Source organism: Eleginops maclovinus, chromosome 5 (genome assembly GCF_036324505.1).
Source record: "Eleginops maclovinus isolate JMC-PN-2008 ecotype Puerto Natales chromosome 5, JC_Emac_rtc_rv5, whole genome shotgun sequence".
Taxonomy (NCBI): Eukaryota; Metazoa; Chordata; class Actinopteri; order Perciformes; family Eleginopidae; genus Eleginops; species Eleginops maclovinus.
The window spans coordinates 19642247-19660461 of NC_086353.1; the positions used below are offsets into that span (position 1 = coordinate 19642247).

Here is an 18215-nt window from a genome sequence, read left to right on the forward strand (position 1 = left end):
GAGAGGGAAAAGAGGTGCTGCAGCACAGGCAGTATGAGAAAAATAAATACTGATTCGAACATTAAAGCTTGTAAACATGTCACAGGAGAGGCACAAACACATGAAAATGAGCATAATGTCTTGTGTAGGTGTCAAAAAACACAGAAAGGATTGATATTAGGTTTTTATTTAACAAAAATGTCTAAAAGGTGCAGGGTGTCTAAACACAGACAGTCGGTACAGGGTGGTTGTGGGAAAAAAACACGACAGCAAATAAAAGAAAGACTGTACAACTGTTATCAAAATAACCTTAATAAATTACAAGCATATACAGCATTTATAGCATCCTGTATTGTTAAACACTTCCGAATTTGACATTTGAACATGGATAACTGTTTTCCTGATATTATTGAACTAAATATTTTAGTTCAAAGGAAATTCTTCAGATTACTTCTTCCACCCTCGTCCCTTTAGTCTCTGAGCTAGCAGGGGTTTGAGGACACACCCTCCTCTCTGCTGTACTGAGCGCATCAGCACATTTTACAGTCATACCCCTCCTCTAGCAGGGTGTATTCCAGGCTGAGTGGATCAATAGCACTCAAGGCCTCTTAACTGCTCTCTTCCTCCCCGTCTCACCTCCTCTTCGTGTCATCTGGCCTATTTAGTCCCCTCCTCCCACAGAATGAGAACACAAATGAAACCTTTTATGACCCGATCATTTCCTTTATCACGCTTACATTACAACACCACACGACATGATCAACTAAAAAAGGGTCGCCAATACTTGTAAGTACAGAATGGAAATCATGTATCGTGATTCAAAAAAAAGGCATACTTGCAACTAAGAACAGTTTACACCACTTTCAGTTTCTGTGCTTTTAGTTGCATTATCTCCATCTCCATTGTTAAAAAGTTCTTTGTACACTCCGTTATTTAGTGGTTATTGATTTAGTGACATCATTAGATGCACTTTAAAAAGACTCCTACATGCAATCCAGTTACATTTTTTATCCTCACTAATGCTGTCCAGTTTGCCAGCTTTTTTTTTTAATGGAGGAATAGTCATGCTTTAAACTGGCGTGATGACATCCGAGACCTACCCCAAGACCAAGATTTTTTTTACAAAAATAAATAATTAAAATAAACCGGTGTTGAAATGAGGAGCAGTATTTGAAATATTTATGGAAAACCAAGCAGGGCTACGAATTATTTTACAGATACGACTTCCACAGAGAACGTTAAGAAGAAAGTCAAGGTACAAATGACCCTCAACAATTTTATTTACATAGTTCTGTTTTAGTGTTGCTGATTAAAGGGCGATGTCTACCTTTTCTGTAGTGTGGAGAGGATGCTGCAGCTAAGCAGACCTGGGCAAGACTCTGGTTAGATTCATTTAGTCAGCAGGAATGGGGAGTTTATGTTTATCCATTTGTTGGTTTTGACTCGGGGAAAGTAGCAGTTACAGAAGAAATGCCCAGGTCTGCTGAGATAAAACAAATCCCTCTCCATGCCTGGATGGCGGGTCCCTCTCTTTTCCTCACTTCCGTTTGCTCTTGGTGTCGGTGGTCTGGAACACACTGGAGGCAGACATGAGGTTCTCGATGTACTGACCCAGCACCTGGTTCTCAGACTTTAACTTCAGGTTCTCCTCCTTGACTGCGTCCACCCGCGCTGACAGGTCTGGAACAAAAAAAAGAAAGAAAGGGAAGCTAAAACCAGGGCTGTATCAAGTTGTTTGTACTCTTCAGTTAATAAGTTGAAATTCAAGTAATTTTCCCAGTCGCAAAGTAAGATTAGGCTACACTGAAGCTGCAATCACATGCTACACGATTTGGTCTTTGCTCACCACGGTGAAAACAGTCAGTTCAAGTCTATGGTAACCTCCTCTGCTAGCTTGCGCCGCTACATACATCTGATTGGATGCGTGTCGAAAGGTAAGCAGTGAACAAGGTTAAGGTTGAAATCATTTTAGGTTTCAGCGCAATGTTAGGAGACAGTTTGGAGCGTTGGGCGATGCAGAGAGTAATGCTACGAACTAATGGGGCAGCATAGATTCTCTCCATAGAAATGTTAGTCAATGCCACCCCAAAGCCGTTTTGGGGTGGCGTTTCTCAACCGCTTTCATTTAAAAAGGCAGCGTCTTTTTTTCAATTAATTACAATGACGTGCAGCTGCTTTGAGACAAAATGATCTCCCATTTTTAGAAAAGAGGCAGAAATGTCACGGTAGAAATGTAAGGAAAAGCTTGTTTTTTTCCATGTCTGTTTGTCGGAAATGATCATAACGAAGACGAAAAAGATTGTTGACATTTTCAAGATAAGGGCGAAACCTATCTCTCATACAACCACAAATGTCAAGATGTCGCTGTCATAGAAACAAAAACAAAAGATAATAATGATGGTTTTTTTGAAGAAAGCCCGGGAGGAGACTGTTCAGCACACTGCCAGCGCCTTTCTTCCTAAAATGTCCAGCTGTGTTCAGTTTGTCTATCAGCTGCGTGTATATATAGTTATAGTCAAGTAACAAAAAAAGCAGACACAGGAGAATGAGTGAGCAGACTCTTCTGGTGTAGTCGTACTGAAACCTAATCTTACTTGTCAACAAAGTCTGCCTGCGTTTGTTGAACACTATTAAAAAAGTAAAAGCCATTATTACCATTTTTTCTTGATAACTTGGCGAGTAGCCCGGTGAATGTTTTGGCCATCGCGTTGTGTTTCTCAGGACATTAAACTGAATTCACTTTCTTGAATTAACCTCAGTGATATATCTACTCCATCAAAATCATGTGTTTGTGAATGAGGAAAGGAGATGGAGGGAGAGGTGGAGTTGAGTGCATTAGCACAGTATTATATCGAAGTTGCGCGTGTGCGTTACCTTCGAGAGTGTGCTGAAGTTCCAAAACTTGATTTATTAACCTCGTCTTCTCCTCCATCTCCACCTGGTTCTCCATGTCTCCTGTAAAAGAAACAATTGCTTTTCACATAAACCTAAAAGCATTGTATCATTATTAATACATGATCCGAAGTAAAATTGTGTTTTACGATGATGCATGTAAGCCGGCCTACCATCTATATCGCAGTTCATGATGAAGAGATCGTTCTCCTGTTTAGTATGCAGGGCTGCAGATCCACTGTCCACTGTAAGAGAGGAGGAATAACACTGTGAGCACCATAAGGCAGATCATAAGATAGCATTGTGAATATATCAAAAGCAGGAAGAGATGCCTGCCATTATCAACTTCTCTGTCCATATAAATAAAACCAAGTGCTTGGGATTCAGGGTTTCCCGGACTCAATATGCTTAAGTCATGATGTTAACAAGGGTTGAATGTTTAATCTGAATTTTCTAACGCAATATTAACCAAACAAATCATTTTTAAAGGTTAACACTATTTGAACTAATTATTGAGGTGCTGTAGAGATTTAACAGCTTACACAATGAATTTGGCTGACTTTTAAATGTGTTGAAGTTTGTACAGATCCTTGCATGCACACCACTGTAATAGTGATGTATTGTATCTTTTTGAACATAGATGCAAAAATAACTACTCCCTTTCAATATGGTCGCAATTGCAATATAAGTAAAACAAATGATCGCATTTATAAATTGTTCCCAAATCGTTTCCATCAACTGAATAACATCACCGCCCACCAGCTTGGATTTGCCATGCAACGATGCTACAGGCTGATTGGTATGATTGATGCTATGTTTACTGTCTGTTTGACAGGCTCAGGCATGTTTTCCTGCCGGGGATGATAAAGGCAGCTGGGTGGAGCAGACACCGCACCCAGGGGCAGGGAGTGAGATGATGTGGTGATGCTGACTACTGATAACAAGCAAAAGAACCCTTGTAAGGCCCACTTGGAGCCAAGCACTCGTTGATATTGGGGTATGCTTTATTGTGTCTTATAATAAATAAACCAGCAACAAACCACGTCAAATGAACAGTAGAGCGGCTCAATCTCAGCGGATAACTGTTGGTGCTTAGTTAGCTTGGCTGGGCAAAGATGCACGATGTCGGTGGACCGAGATAAAGACATATAATCGCCCGAATTTTTTTTAGAAAGTCTAATACACCACTGTGGTGTTGCTCAATGTGGCTGTGAGCAACATTTTGGAAGAAAATTGGGAAAAGCAAAGCAACCCGTTAGGAGTGTCCGAAAATGGACGCTAACACATTAGCTATGTAGGCTAACTAGCAATCGGGCTACTGCTTCAACGACAATAGCTAGGTAAATGGCTCACAGTAGGCAACAATAACAAGCTCATATTTAGAAGTCAATATTTCATAAATAAATATCATAAAGTGCCACCGGTCATCAGACGGAGCGCTGCTAACTGTTAACGATACAGACTAGCTGCTGCCAGCTTTAGCTTCAGATGTACATTACGAGGCTGTCTTTCATCGAGAAGCTTAACATGTTATATTACTCAAATGAAAACAGCAGGTACCGACGTTTGGACCTTTATTCATACAGTCTATGGTTTGGACTCACCTACAGCAAGAAACGTCTTCTCCGTTTAGCGGAGTGACCTGTAAACAGACCAGAGGCTCTGTGGGGAGGATGGGGATGCTAACGAGGATGATGGCGACGTCACTGTGCATAAACACACCGGCCGACAGTGGGAGCACTATTGCGCAGACACACACACACACCGGCCGACAGTGGGAGCACTATTGCGAACACACACACACACTCTCAAACACCAGATTATCATTGCCATAGAATCTAGCTACTGTACACGGACAAAAATGCCTTTGAATCTTTGAATCTTGAATATGTTATACAAAGTTGTGATTCTCCCTCCTGAGCAGAAAGTGGCAGTAGTGCCAACCGCCGTAGAAGAAGAAGAAGAAGGCGACCAACAGCGGAAATAAACAAGAGCACATGTAAGGAATTATCTGAGACGTTGAGTTAAATGGAATAATATTTGACTAAATGTAACATTTATGCAACAATGTCTTCAGCTGAGTGCTTGAGAGTGTTTGTCAACGAGCGACTCTCTGCTGCCGCTGAAGAAATCTTCGGAGTTTTTCAGAAAAGTATTTTTAATTACGAGGAAGGGATCAGTAGGCAGGGCAGACTGCTGGATGTCGTTTGGAAACCGGAAAAACATAAGTATTTCCAGCGATGCTTGTACTAAAGAACTATAATGTCTTCAGTAGAATGTATTCTGTTCTCTGTCCCTCCAGATCTCCCACAGCATCATGTCTGTAAGGAGGAAGAGGTTCCCGCTGAGCAGCAGCTCTGTATTCAAGAGAGGAACTCCAGTCCGCACCAAGAGAACCCAGAGCCTCCACAGATTAAACAGGAGCAGGAGGAGCTGTGCCTCAGTCAGGAGGGAGAGCAGCTTGGACTGAAGCAGGAGACTGATGCCTGCATTATGACTCCTACTGATGAGGAAAGTGTACACCAGCTCCTCTCTCACAACTCTCATGTAGCTGAGAACCAAGATCAGAAAAGATGTGATCAAGACTCAGGATCAAATAGACAGCCAGAGCCAAATCAACAGGATCAACATTGCAGTCACAGTAATAATGTGCTAAAAAATAACACTTGTGAAAATGATTTACAAAATAAGTCATCACTGGACACACACCTGAGTATCCACACAGAAAAGAGCCCCTTTGTATGCAGTACATGTGGAAAAAAATTCCAGTTCAATAGTTACCTCACATACCACATGAAAATCCACTCAGAAGAGAAGCCGTTTACATGCAAAACATGTGGGAAAAAAATTCGATATGAAAGTCACCTGAGAAACCACATGAGAACACACACAGGGGAGAAGCCATATTCATGCATCACCTGTGGGAAAAGCTACAGTCGTCAAACTCTATTAAAAAATCATAGTAGAATCCACACAGCTGACACAACATATCCTTGCCTCATATGTGGGAAACTATTTGCCCTAGAATCAGTATTGATCGGTCATTTAAGAATCCACACAGGTGAGAAGCCGTTTGTATGCAAAACATGTGGAAAAGTTTTCCGTTATGGATCTCACTTGGCAGTTCACAGGAGGACCCACACAGGGGAGAGGCCGTTTGTATGTAAAACATGTGGTAAAGATTTTATAACTAATAGTAAATTAAAACAACACATTAAGATGCACACAGGATCAGGAGGAACTCTGCAACTTGAATTAATGACACTGTGTATTGATTATACAGGAGAGTGAGAGGAGGGGCAATAGCTAAGAAGGATTAACTGAAACTAAAGGGCCATATAGAAAATTCTATATCATAAGCAACTGAGGAATTGAACAAGAATGACCAGAAAATAAGGAGGCTTAAGAATGTTCATGCCAGACTGGTTTGTTTCCAAGTTAAATGGCGCATCAGAGTGACACCAGCAGACTCAATAAACTAATTTGTTAGCTTATTCTGTGTTATTGCATGCCTCTTGTTTAAAGTAAGTAAGTAAAATAAAGGATTTCTGATTCTGAAGAAAGCTGTCTCTGTCATCGGCTTTTGTTTTTCCTGCCAAATAGACTTTCACACTCCAGTCCACTAGTTGGCGGCCCTTTAACCCTGGTTGCCAGCCGCGATCAAACCGGAAGTCAAAGGGGAAATGCTAACATTATTAGCCGAGCTCTGAACGGTACTTGAGAGGGGACTACGTTTGGGACGACGTTGTTGTGGTTTCGTCGATAATTGTTACTTTATTTTGGCAGTGATGTATTCTGTTGAGTGTTTTAGGACATTTGTCAACGAGCGACTAGCTGCTGCTTCTGAAGAAATAGTCGGAGTTTTCCAGAAAACTATCGCCGAGTACAAAGAGGAGATCGATCGTCAGAGCAGACTGGTGGAAGTCGTTCGGAGACAGGAAATAAAGATTCACACGATAGGTAATTATCGATATAAAACAGAGCAATTTGAATTATATATGAATCTGTGTTTTCATATTTGAGGTAAATAAAGAGGGTCGTTCACCCAAAACCCAAGGTCTCAGTTCATATTTACTTGAGTGTGCCAAAAAGCAGTTTTAAAACAGGTGGACTAATGCTATTTTATTTTTGTAAGTAGTAAAATAGAAAGTATTTTAAAAATGTTGCGACAGTCCCGGGGTTGGTGTCTATTGCAGTATCAGACATTTTCCTTTCAAATATATATTGGGAACATTCTGTGATATGTAGGCCTATTCATCTTTAAATGGTAAGGGTAGTCTCTGATTAACTAAGGGAACTGCAAAAAAGTGGTGCAATTGTGCCCAGGCTCTCGTAGAACGTTACACGTACTAAAGTGCTCTTATGACTGCAGTAGTATTTATTCCTCTTGTTCTCTGTCCCTCCAGATCTCCCAGAGCAACACGTCTGTAAGGAGGAGGCAGAGGACGAAGTGGATGAGGAAGAATCCTTTGATGAGCAGGAGCAACCAGAGCCTCTGCAGATAAAAGAGGAACCGGAGGAGCTATGCACCAGTCAGCTGCTTATAGTGAAACAGGAGATTGATGCCTTTATCTTGACTGCATCTGATGAGGAAACTGAGCAGATCCTCTCTCACAGCTCTCATGTAGCTGAGTGCCAAGATCAGGTAGAAGGCGAGCAAGCCTCAGGATCCACTAGCAATGCAGTGCCAAAACAGAATCAACATTGTGAAAGCGAAAGTCACAGTAACGATGTAAATAACATAAACTTGTCAGAGATGCACAGTGATTCTCACACAGGTAAACAGCTTTTAATATGCGTCACATGTGGAAGAGATTTCAAATTTCAATCATCACTGGAGAGACACCTGCTAATCCACACAGGTGAGAAGCCATTTTCATGCAACCAATGTGGGAAAGCTTATAAAAGTAATAGTCACCTGATAAACCACATCAGAACCCATACAGGGGAGAAGCCATATTCTTGCCAAACATGTGGGAAAAGCTTCTGTCGACCATCAGAATTGAAAAACCATATTAGAACACACTCAGGTGAGCAGAACCAATTTCCCTGCAACACATGCGGGAAAATATTCACTCAGAAATCAGTATTGAAAATTCATATTAGAACCCACACAGGTGAGACGCCATATTCTTGTCAAACATGTGGGAAAAGTTTCCGCTATTATGGTCACTTGACAGAACACATGAGAATCCACACAGGAGAGAAGCCACATACATGCAGCTTCTGCGGACGAGCTTTCAGGCTGAGAAGTAACTTGACAGACCACATGAGAATTCACACAGGGGAGAAGCCGTATCCTTGCAGCTTCTGCGGCAAAGATTTCAGTTCCAAAAGTAACTTGAGAAGCCACATGAGAACCCACAAAGGGGATAAGCAGTTTTCGTGCTGCTTCTGTCAAAAAGATTTTAGATCTAGCTGTAACCTGACAAGACATATGAAAACGCACACGCAGGAAGAGCTGTATGACGTCAGCACAGAGGGTCCAGAGACTCAAGAGAATCAGGAGGAAGCCAGTTAGGAAAACATGTAAATGGATTGTTTATTTATCATGAAAATGTTCAGAATGTACTTGTTCTTCTTTGAGCTGAAAATAAGTTCAACATTTTGAGGTGTTTTGTAAGGGTAATCTACTGGTCAGGTCCACTCAAGATCCAGCTGGGCTGTATGTGGCCGAATAGCTAAAATTAATTTGACACTATATATATGTGTGTACTATTCATAAACACTGCATCATCAATGAAGCATCTGGGGGTTATGCCCTTGGATGTAGTTCTACTTGTGAAAAACTGGAGCGCCCCAATGCACACAAGTTTTGGCGTGTTTTGAAGGATATGTAACCACTGTCATTTCATGCTCTCCCGCAACATTTGAAGTGAGGCACCATTCAACAGACATGGCATGTTTTATCGTATGCCATAACTTGCTAACATGCTGGTATGTACTGTATATATTGAACTTCAACACTATTGTGAACCCAAAGGCCAGACTTTGAACGGTTCGCTGATTACTGTTGTTACATGATCAAATAAAATAAACATTTCATGGTTTATTGAGTTGTGAGAGTTTCTTTGGCACTTTTTTTATAAAACATGTTTGAAGGGTGATTTGTATTTTTGTGGATTAATCACTACTATTAAAAAAAAAAACAGTTAATGTAAGGCTGTATAGAGAATGACATGAGCAAGGTATGTAGATTTATGCTATTTATTGTAAAATAAGAGGATATTGACATTTAGTTGGGTTACAGTTAAATACAGAAGGGGTGCATCAGGTATTAAACATAATTCATTTCAGGATTCATTCACAGATAAAAATTTGGTACAATTCTGATACATTTCCTGAAAGCAACATGAATAGAAAGCAGTATTTGTGACTTAGGCTTCTTTTGTTTTATTGAATGTTTTTTTTCCTGGCTTCTGCAACTCCAGCTCAATAGGTGGCAGTGAATCACTAACTCGTTGCCTGCAAACCGCCAATAAAGAAGAAGAAGCAGCACAAAAAACTCTGTTACCCTTAGCTCAGAGTGGAATAAACAAATGTATTCTTTTCAATGGGAAAAAACAAACAATTTTATTTAGAAAGTGCAAGTAATACAAATCAATATTATGTGTAACTACAACACTGTCTTATTTTTAAACTTTATTTTTGTAACCGGATGTATACTACACTAATGAAACTTCATGTGTGACGGTAGAAAACTGCCGTTTTTAGTTTCGGTTTCCTTAGCGGACAGAATGTAGAGAAAGAGTAAATATGGAGAGAGTTGTGTTGTTTTACATTAAACACACAATGTCTGATTCTCCTTATTGACGATATAATATCCTAAGGAGGGAGACGACCCAGTGCCACATAATCACTAAACTGACCGGAAGTTCTGTTTTGCGTCGAGGCGACCAATAGGAAAAAGGCGACCGCAGAATAAAAGGATTATTCAACTGAAGAATCGATCTCTTTGTTTGCTGACCGCCAGACAGATAACTGCTTTTCTTTGAGTCTCTACTCTTACGTGGCCTGTGAAAGCGTGTTCCGAACAGTTGAGCCACAGCTGTGAAACTTTTGTAAAACCTAGCTACCGCATCATTTTGTTAAATACTCCTTTTAAAACTTATATGAGGAGCCTCACTTTGTTTTCTTTTAAACCTACTCCTGGACTTGGAATAAAAGAACACTTCTACTAAAGCAATGTCTTCTGTTGAGTGTTTGAGAGATTTTGTCAACGAGCGACTCTCTGCTGCCGCTGAAGAAATCTTCGGAGTATTTCAGAAAACTATCTTCGAATATGAGGAAGAGATCAAACGTCAGCACAAACTGCTGGATTTCGTTTGGAAACCGGAAATAAAGCTACTCAGAATAGGTGAGTAAAACTTGCTAGCTTCAGTAACAGAAAACATAGGTATTTGCAACGTTGCTTGTACTAAAAAACTATAGTGTGTTCGGTAGAATCTATTCAAATTTTTTTCTCTGTCCCTCCAGATCTCCCACAGCATCATGTCTGTAAGGAGGAGGAGGTTCCCGCTGGGCAGCAGCTCTGTATTCAGGAGAGGAACTCCAGTCCAGACCAAGAGAGCCCAGAGCCTCCACAGATTAAAGAGGAGCAGGAGGAGCTGTGCTTCAGTCAGGAGGGAAAGCAGCTTGGACTGAAGCAGGAGACTGATGCCTCCGTGTCGATTGCTACTGATGAGGAAAGTATACAGCTCCTCTCTCACAACTCTCATGTAGCTGAGTGCCAAGATCAGGAAGAAGGCGAGCAAGACTCAGGATCAACTAGACATGCAGAGTCAAGACCACAGAATGAACATCAAAGAAATCACAGTCACGAAGAAAACAGCATTCATTTGTCAGAGATGCACATGTGTAAACAGCCTTTAAAATGTGACTCATGCGGAAAATATTTTTTCTCAAAATCCAAACTGGAGAGACACCTCAGAATCCACACAGGTGAAAGGCCCTTTCCTTGCAACACATGTGGGAAAGCTTTCAGACATAAAAGCCACTTGAACCGTCATAATCGTATTCACACAGGGGAGAATCCATTTCCATGCCAAACGTGCGGGCAACGATTCTATCGAGCATCAGAGTTGAAACATCATATGAAATTACACACGTTGAGTAGCCATATTCTTGCAAAACACGTGGAAAACGTGTCTGGTAAAAATGTCATATTGAGTGGTAACTTGGGAAGCCACACAGAAACACACACAGGAGAAGAGCTGTGCGCCAGTCAGGAGGGAGAGCAGCTTAGACTGAAGCAGGAGACTGATAAAATGTGCGCTAATAAATCAGAATTAATCATTCATACAAAACTACACCCAGATGATTGGTTATATTCGTGCCGAATGTGTGGGAAAGTTTTCAAAAATAAAGCTCACTTGAGAGATCATTTGAGAATCCACATTGGTGAGAAGCCATTTCCGTGCGAAATGTGTGGGAAAGCTTTTAGAAATAAAAGTCACTTGAAAGAGCATTTGAGAATTCATACAGGGGAGAAGCCTTATCAGTGCCAAATTTGTGGGCAAAGTTTCTGTCGAACACACGCTTTGAAAAATCATATGAAATTCCACACATGACAGGAAGCCATATTCTTGCAAAACATGTGGGAAAGGGAAGCCCCACAAAAAAACAAAAAACAAAAAAACATGGGAATTGCTGAATCCCTGCAGCACAGAGCCTCCACAGATTAAAGAGGAGCAGGACGAGCTGTATACACCAGTCAGGAGGGAGAGCAGTTTGGACTGAAACAGGAGACTTATGCCTTTATGTTTAGTGCTACTGATGAGGAAAGTGGGCACAGGCTCCTCTCTCACAACTCTCATGTAGCTGAGAGTCAAGATTAGAAAGGAGCCGTGCAAGACTCAGGATCAACGAGATGTGCAGAGCCAAAACAACAGAATCAAAGGAAAGTCACAGTAACAATACAAACATCACTAACTTGTCCTACATGCTCTGACATACACTGATAGAAAGCTTTTATAGTTTTACAAATGTGAAAAAAAATTGAAGAATGAGCTTGTACTCAAAATACATATTACCTTTTTAAAACGTAATCCATAACCTAATCCAAGTATCACAAAATACAACTAATGTGACCTGATAACTTTCCATTACTTTTGGATTGTCTCTATTAAATGCAATGCCAATACAAACAAGAGAAAAGAAGTATCAACAAGATGGGAGTACTTAAGTGTATGTAAGATGACAGAAAAAGAATAAACAAACACTTTGTATATTAAAAAGTGTCTTCTGCTCAGTGTTTTTGACTGAAACCTAGCTTTCATTAAGCATATGTATGAAAAATAAAAGTCAAATAAAAAATGCACGAGTAATCTGTTTACGTCTTATTTTGTGCAACTGTATGAGAATTATTTTAACATTTGATTAGGGGTGGAGGGTGCACACAGATGATTTACTACAGTAAAAGTAAAAATACTACTGTGTTATAATGCTCAGTTACAAATATAAGTCCTGCATTCAAAATTGTAGTGTAGTAAGTAAATGTACAAAAGTATTAACTAGTATTAAAATATACTTTAGGTACCTGAAGGAAAAGTGTTCGTCATTCAAAATGGCAGAAATAGGCACTACATATTTTAAATGATTGTAGAATAATTGTTCATGTATTCTTAACTGGCAGTTGGTAAAGGCGGGGTTTATTTGAATTATTTTATCACACACACACACACACACACACACACACACACACACACACACACACACACACACACACACACACACACACACACACACACACACACACACACACACACACACACACACACACTGGCTAGCTAAACCTATAATAATGTATTAGAGAATTCATATTTTGTATTATCTAACTGGTAACTAAATCTGTAATATAAATGTAGTGATTAGAAAGTTCAACATTTGCCTTCAGAATGTTGTCAAGTTAATATATATAGTAGCAAACTTTGAAAATAAGCAATTTTTTTAATACCTAGACTTCTGCAACTCCAGCCCAATAGGTGGCGTTGAATCACTACTCGTTGCTTGCAAACCGCCAATAAAGAAGAAGAAGAAGAAAAACCTCAGCAGAAGTAAACAAACAACGCTCTGTTACCGTTAGCTCAGTGCTATAGATGAATGGTTCAAACAAATGTATTCTTTTCGTTGGGTTTATTTATGCAACAATGTCTTCTGTTGAGTTTTTGAGAGATTTTGTCAACGAGCGACTCTCTGCTGCCGCTGAAGAAATATTCGGAGTATTTCAGAAAACTATCTTCGAATATGAGGAAGAGATCAAACGTCAGTGCAGACTGCTGGATGTCGTTTGGAAACCGGAAATAAACGTACTCAGGATAGGTGGGTAACACTTACTAACTACAACAACAGAAAGCATAGATATTTTCAACGTTGCTTGTACTAAAGAACTATAATGTGTTCAGTCTCTTCTTCTTGTTCTCTGTCCCTCCAGATCTCCCACAGCATCATGTATGTAAGGAGGAGGAGGTTCCCGCTGAGCAGCAGCTCTGTATCCAAGGGAGGAACTCCAGTCCAGACCAAGAGAACCCAGAGCCTCCACAGATTAAACAGGAGCAGGAGGAGCTGTGCTTCAGCCAGGAGGGAGAGCAGCTTGGACTGAAGCAGGAGACTGATGCCTTTGTGTTGACTCCTACTGTTGAGGAAAGTGAGCACCAGCTCCTCTCTCACAACTCTCATGTAGCTGAGAACCAAGATCAGGAAGGAGGCGAGCAAGACTCAAATAGACATGCAGAGCCCAAACTACATCACAAAGGCAAAAGTCAAAATAAAGATGTAAACAACATGAACTTGTCAGAGAAGCACCGTGATACTCAACAGCCTGTCAAATGTGGAAAATATTTCCAGAAAAAATCATCACTGGACAGAGATCTGAAAACCCTCAAAATTAAGGGATCACATTCTTGCAACACCTGTGAGAAAACGTTCTCTAGAAAATCCGATTTAATCATTCATACAAGAATCCACACAGGTGAGAGGCCATATCCGTGCCAAATGTGTGGGAAAGCTTTCAGAAATAAAAGTCACTTGAAAGAGCATGTAAGAATCCACACAGGTGAGAAGCCATTTCCGTGTCAAACATGTGGGCAACGTTTCTGTCAAACATCGGCATTGAAAAATCATATGAAATTCCACACGAAGGCAAGCTGTATTCTTGAGAGACATGTGGGAAACAACTCCTGTAAAAATACCATATTTAGGAGTAACTGGGGAAGCCACACAGAAACACACACAGTGGAAAAGTTGAATCCATGCAGCCCAGAGTCTCTACAGATTAAAGAGGGACAGGAAGAGCAGTTTGGACCTAAGCAGGAGACTGATGCCTTTATGTTGGCTACTTCTGATGAGGAAAGTGAGCACCAGCTCCTCTCTCCCAACAACTCATGTAGCTGAGAACCAAGATCAGAAAGGAGGCGAGCAAGGCTCCGGATCAACTAGATGTGCAGAGCCAAAACAACAGAAACAACATCCCAAGACTCACCTTAACAGTGTAATCCACCCTGATTTGTCAAAGATGCACAGTGACACTCACAGATAAACAATCCTTAAAGTGTGACATGTGGAAAATATTTAAGGAATGATTCATTACTGGCTAACCACCTGAGAACCCACACAGGTGAGAAGCCATTTTCCTGCAGAACATGCAGGAAAATATTCACTCACAAATCCATATTCATCACTCGTTATAGAACAGATTTCGCCGGTTTCTTTCTAAAGATTTGGAAAACGATCCACACAGGAGAGAAGCTGTTTTAAAGATATGTGATTGAGCTTTTAGGGTTAATCACAACTTGAAAGCCCACATGAGAATCATATCGACAAGCCATTTTCTTGCAAACAATGTGGAAAGGCTTTCAGAATTAGAAATGACCTAAGAGACCACATGAGAGTCCAGGTGAGAGGCTGTAAACTTGTCAAACTTGTGGAATCGATTACAGTCAGTCATTATTTGACAGTTCACATGAGAACCCACCCTCGAGCTCAATGAGTTTCTTATCTCCTGGTGCACTTGAAATTCCATGTGAAAACACACAAAAGTAAGAAACCAAAATTAAAGAATGGTACTCTTTAATACTCGTACAGTTGAATTCTACAAATAAAGGAATGTGATAAGCTGTATTACTGCTGTACAGTTTCCAAAAACTCCGGTGGAACGCTGCATCAGTCAGTAATATTTGTAAATGGACCTTTCATTAATTCTGATCGTATTCAGAATCAACCTCTTTACACTAAAAGAAAGGAAAACCTTGAGAGGTGTTGTAATGTGTATGTTATTTACCGTTCTGTCCTATTTGAGATCATATTGGGATGTGTTTGGCATATAACCTAAAATTAGTTTGAAACCTCTTACCTCAGTTAGGAGGACACTGGGATTTAGATTTATCAGTCATCAGAGACGAAGAATCGTGTTTTTCTTAAATTAGATGTCAGGACAGGGCCCTCTTTCCAATACCAAAAGCATACAGTCACAGTTTGTAGTGAAAATAGTGGATCTTTTAGCAGCTAAAGAAACAAATACTTTCCAAAGGAGTTGGGAGGGAACGAAAAACATTTCGCCAACAAGTTGGCCATAACTACCTATTATGAGTATATACCACTATTGTGAGTAATTATTGTTGTTGTGTTAGGTGCCCCCCCCCCCTTTTTTTTCATTTAGAATGAGGTGTTGGTTTTTCAATATTGCACTCACTTTTTTGTGTATGTGTTTCTAAAAGAATGTTTTCAGAACTTGTTTCTGCTGCCCCCCACTGTCCAAGATAATATTTATTTTCTTGCAGGTAAATGTTATTAATATCAAATGAAACATTAATACCAACTGCACAGCAAATGTTTTCCTCAGATGTTTCAAGGGATTATTTGTACACAACAGTTATTAGATTTTAATTACATATAAAGCAAATCCTAGTAATGGCCTCATCAGTTAGTTGAATTTCAGATAAGGTTGTTCACTTTTTTTCCTTTTAACTACTGAGCAAAAACTTAAATTGAAACTCTCCATTATCCCCCATCTGTGTCCTGACTTCCTGACATTTAGTTAAAAAATTGTTCCCATAACATTTTGGCAAAACAATACAGGTATGTTTACATGAAATGTCTTCTCTCAGAAGAGTGGAAGTAAATCATCCAAATGCACATGTCGGTTAGCATTTCCGTACTTCCTTTCCATGTTTAAACTACTTTTCAGAAAACTGTACAAATGTTAATTATCACAATGGTAGATTTCATGATGAAAATAAGTTAAAGGGCAGAAGATAACATTTGTACTTTAACTTAAAAGGATGAGGTGCATGTTAATGCAACAAAATGGTTAGAAAAAAAATGTCATATCGCATTTAGATTAGTTCCTTATAAACATTTGACTGCTTACAGGATATCATTTTTCCTGCTTCCAAGTCAGGTTTCCCTTTCACAATAAAGGCCCTAGACGTGCCCTGAATCACTGCCTACCAGAAAGCTTTCCCAAAGAGGCAACCCAACTAAATAGCAACAGCTTATTATACAGGTTTTGAACTGAAGTACACTTCACTGTGTGAACTCTACTTAGCAAAGGAGCCCTGAGGAAGCTAGGAAGGTGAAGCGTACAGTGATGAGAGACATTCTTCTACTAAACCACATCATTAAGTGAAAACCTCCCTACTTATTTATACACTGGGCATTTTACTCTGCCTTTATAATCGCTTGAGATCAGGTTTCAAGTTCTTTGAGGTTCTTCAGTTATGTCTTACTTTGAACATTAATGTTAGCCACTCTGCTACCAGTAGCTAATATTTTTGACGACAGCTCAGTCCTGCCAAAAACACACCAACACTTTTGTGTACAAGCTGGCCTTATGGCACTCTGTTGCATCACTAAACTGCCTTAACTACCTGTCCCGTGTACTGTCATTCACAACGAAACACATGCTGACAGTCTACGTATGGAGAGCATGTTCTATATCTACAAAAAAGCTTTTACAATGAAAAACAGCGTAAAGCTGTTAGAAATGTTGACAGAAGACCATTTAATGATAGGGATTTTTAGAAACCAACTATTATATTCATAATCTATCATCTTCACATTATTGTTGTTGGATTAATCAATTAAATGTCAGAAAGTGTGTAAAATGTTGATTGATTTTTTTTTTTTTATCCAATTGATTTGTGAGGCTAAAACCAACCATTTTAGCATGAAAAACTTCTATAGTGATGAAGTGATTATCAAAATAGTTGCCAATTATTTTTAAATGAAACACTTGTCAAGCAAACTTCCCTGCTTTCAACTACTGAGGTTTGTTTAATGCATACAAACGGCACAAAATCTTTAAAATATACCTTTAAGAAATAAACCCAATTGCAGAATAGTCCCTTTGAGGCTTTACCTGTGTCGTCTCCCAGAGAGATGTTAGTGAACGTCCCATCATCCTCCTCATCCTCATTATCCTGCGTGTCAATGTCCTGAGTGTCCTCTAATTCCTCCAGCATGGTGTCCTTCTTGTTTTCAACTGACAGACTCATTCATCGGCTTTATCTCTTCCTCTCTTCAAACTTTGCTCTTCCTTGTCTTTGGGCCGGCCTCCTGAGTGACGGTTACCTGCCTTACCTGACTGGTGGATCAGGTTACTGAGTTGTCACAGGGATCGGTCTCCATGGTGACCACTGGAGAAAAACATCCGACCCACAGCGCAGTAAAAAGGGGTCAAAGGTTAAGTTCCATTGAGCCATAATAAAGATGGCACACACTGTCACACATTAACCTGAAAGGCATGAAAATACAGTTCCAGCATTTAGTTTGGCCTGCTGCTTTTCTCCCTTTTCGGTCGAAAAGCAGAATATAACAAATCTGCAGTGCTTTCACATTGTGTAAATGCCTTATTTCAAAAGATTTTACACAATTATGTTCATGGATTTTCACCTAATTAGACCATGTGTCAGTGTGGGGTTGACCTAAGTGACATGCGTAGGAAAGTTTCCTTAGATCTGTAGGAGCAGCCTGCACTCTGGTGGTTCATGTTGAGTACTGCAGATCAGTGACAGAACGGGTACACTTTTAGATGTTTGTGTAGTCTTTGCTTTTTGATGTACCTGACCAGAGGTGGTAAGTAACTGAGTACATTTACTCAAGTACTGTACTTTAAAAAAATTGAGATACTTGTACTTTACTTGAACATTTAAATGTAATGCTACGTTGTACTTATATTCCATTACAATTCAGAGGTAAATATTGTACTTTTACTCCACTACATTTATTTAGTACCTTTAGTTGCTTTACAGATGTGGATTAATTATGTGAAATATAATCAAACCTTAAATAACACTTTAGTTACACCTTGATTAGTTTCACAATCTACTTTGCAGGCTACAAAGTCA

General features: G+C 39.8%; 5 protein-coding genes across 7 annotated transcripts; 4 read left to right on the plus strand and 1 right to left on the minus strand.

Annotated features, from left to right (window-relative positions):
* Positions 1-150: 150 nt before the first annotated feature.
* Positions 151-17363, minus strand: scoca (short coiled-coil protein a). 3 transcript variants are annotated; one of them, XM_063883558.1, is made up of 4 exons: positions 17228-17363; positions 3045-3116; positions 2854-2934; positions 151-1659 (listed from the first exon to the last, which is right to left on the minus strand). In XM_063883558.1, the coding sequence occupies exons 1-4, from the start codon at positions 17361-17363 to the stop codon at positions 1517-1519; spliced, it is 432 nt and encodes a 143-aa protein (XP_063739628.1). In that variant the 3' UTR covers positions 151-1516. The 3 variants fall into 3 exon arrangements, with proteins under 3 accessions (XP_063739628.1, XP_063739630.1, XP_063739629.1); XM_063883560.1 differs by lacking the exon at positions 17228-17363 and adding an exon at positions 4476-4726; XM_063883559.1 differs by lacking the exon at positions 17228-17363 and adding an exon at positions 4480-4703.
* Positions 4925-6305, plus strand: LOC134864512 (zinc finger protein 70-like). Its single transcript, XM_063883551.1, has one exon. It carries the CDS (start codon positions 5134-5136, stop codon positions 6160-6162), a length of 1029 nt encoding a protein of 342 aa, XP_063739621.1. The 5' UTR covers positions 4925-5133; the 3' UTR covers positions 6163-6305.
* LOC134864508 (zinc finger protein 501-like) lies at positions 6597-8921 on the plus strand. Its single transcript, XM_063883546.1, has 2 exons — positions 6597-6831; positions 7278-8921. The coding sequence occupies exons 1-2, from the start codon at positions 6660-6662 to the stop codon at positions 8390-8392; spliced, it is 1287 nt and encodes a 428-aa protein (XP_063739616.1). The 5' UTR covers positions 6597-6659; the 3' UTR covers positions 8393-8921.
* LOC134864509 (zinc finger protein 501-like) lies at positions 9428-12193 on the plus strand. The gene is made up of 2 exons (XM_063883547.1): positions 9428-10228; positions 10348-12193. Exons 1-2 carry the CDS (start codon positions 10057-10059, stop codon positions 11439-11441), a joined length of 1266 nt encoding a protein of 421 aa, XP_063739617.1. The 5' UTR covers positions 9428-10056; the 3' UTR covers positions 11442-12193.
* Positions 12917-15120, plus strand: LOC134864510 (zinc finger and SCAN domain-containing protein 2-like). The gene is made up of 2 exons (XM_063883548.1): positions 12917-13191; positions 13304-15120. Exons 1-2 carry the CDS (start codon positions 12969-12971, stop codon positions 14260-14262), a joined length of 1182 nt encoding a protein of 393 aa, XP_063739618.1. The 5' UTR covers positions 12917-12968; the 3' UTR covers positions 14263-15120.
* Positions 17364-18215: the final 852 nt, after the last annotated feature.

Coding starts and splice junctions, on each gene's coding strand:
- LOC134864508 (XM_063883546.1), top strand. CDS start 6,660: ATGTATTCTGTTGAGTGTTTTAGGACATTTGTCAACGAGCGACTAGCT. Junction 6,832..7,277: donor AATAAAGATTCACACGATAG/GTAATTATCGAT, acceptor CTGTCCCTCCAG/ATCTCCCAGAGCAACACGTC.
- LOC134864509 (XM_063883547.1), top strand. CDS start 10,057: ATGTCTTCTGTTGAGTGTTTGAGAGATTTTGTCAACGAGCGACTCTCT. Junction 10,229..10,347: donor AATAAAGCTACTCAGAATAG/GTGAGTAAAACT, acceptor CTGTCCCTCCAG/ATCTCCCACAGCATCATGTC.
- scoca (XM_063883558.1), bottom strand. CDS start 17,363: ATGAGTCTGTCAGTTGAAAACAAGAAGGACACCATGCTGGAGGAATTA. Junction 2,935..3,044: donor CATGAACTGCGATATAGATG/GTAGGCCGGCTT, acceptor TTTCTTTTACAG/GAGACATGGAGAACCAGGTG. Junction 1,660..2,853: donor ACTTCAGCACACTCTCGAAG/GTAACGCACACG, acceptor TTTTTGTTCCAG/ACCTGTCAGCGCGGGTGGAC.
- LOC134864510 (XM_063883548.1), top strand. CDS start 12,969: ATGAATGGTTCAAACAAATGTATTCTTTTCGTTGGGTTTATTTATGCA. Junction 13,192..13,303: donor AATAAACGTACTCAGGATAG/GTGGGTAACACT, acceptor CTGTCCCTCCAG/ATCTCCCACAGCATCATGTA.
- LOC134864512 (XM_063883551.1), top strand. CDS start 5,134: ATGTCTTCAGTAGAATGTATTCTGTTCTCTGTCCCTCCAGATCTCCCA.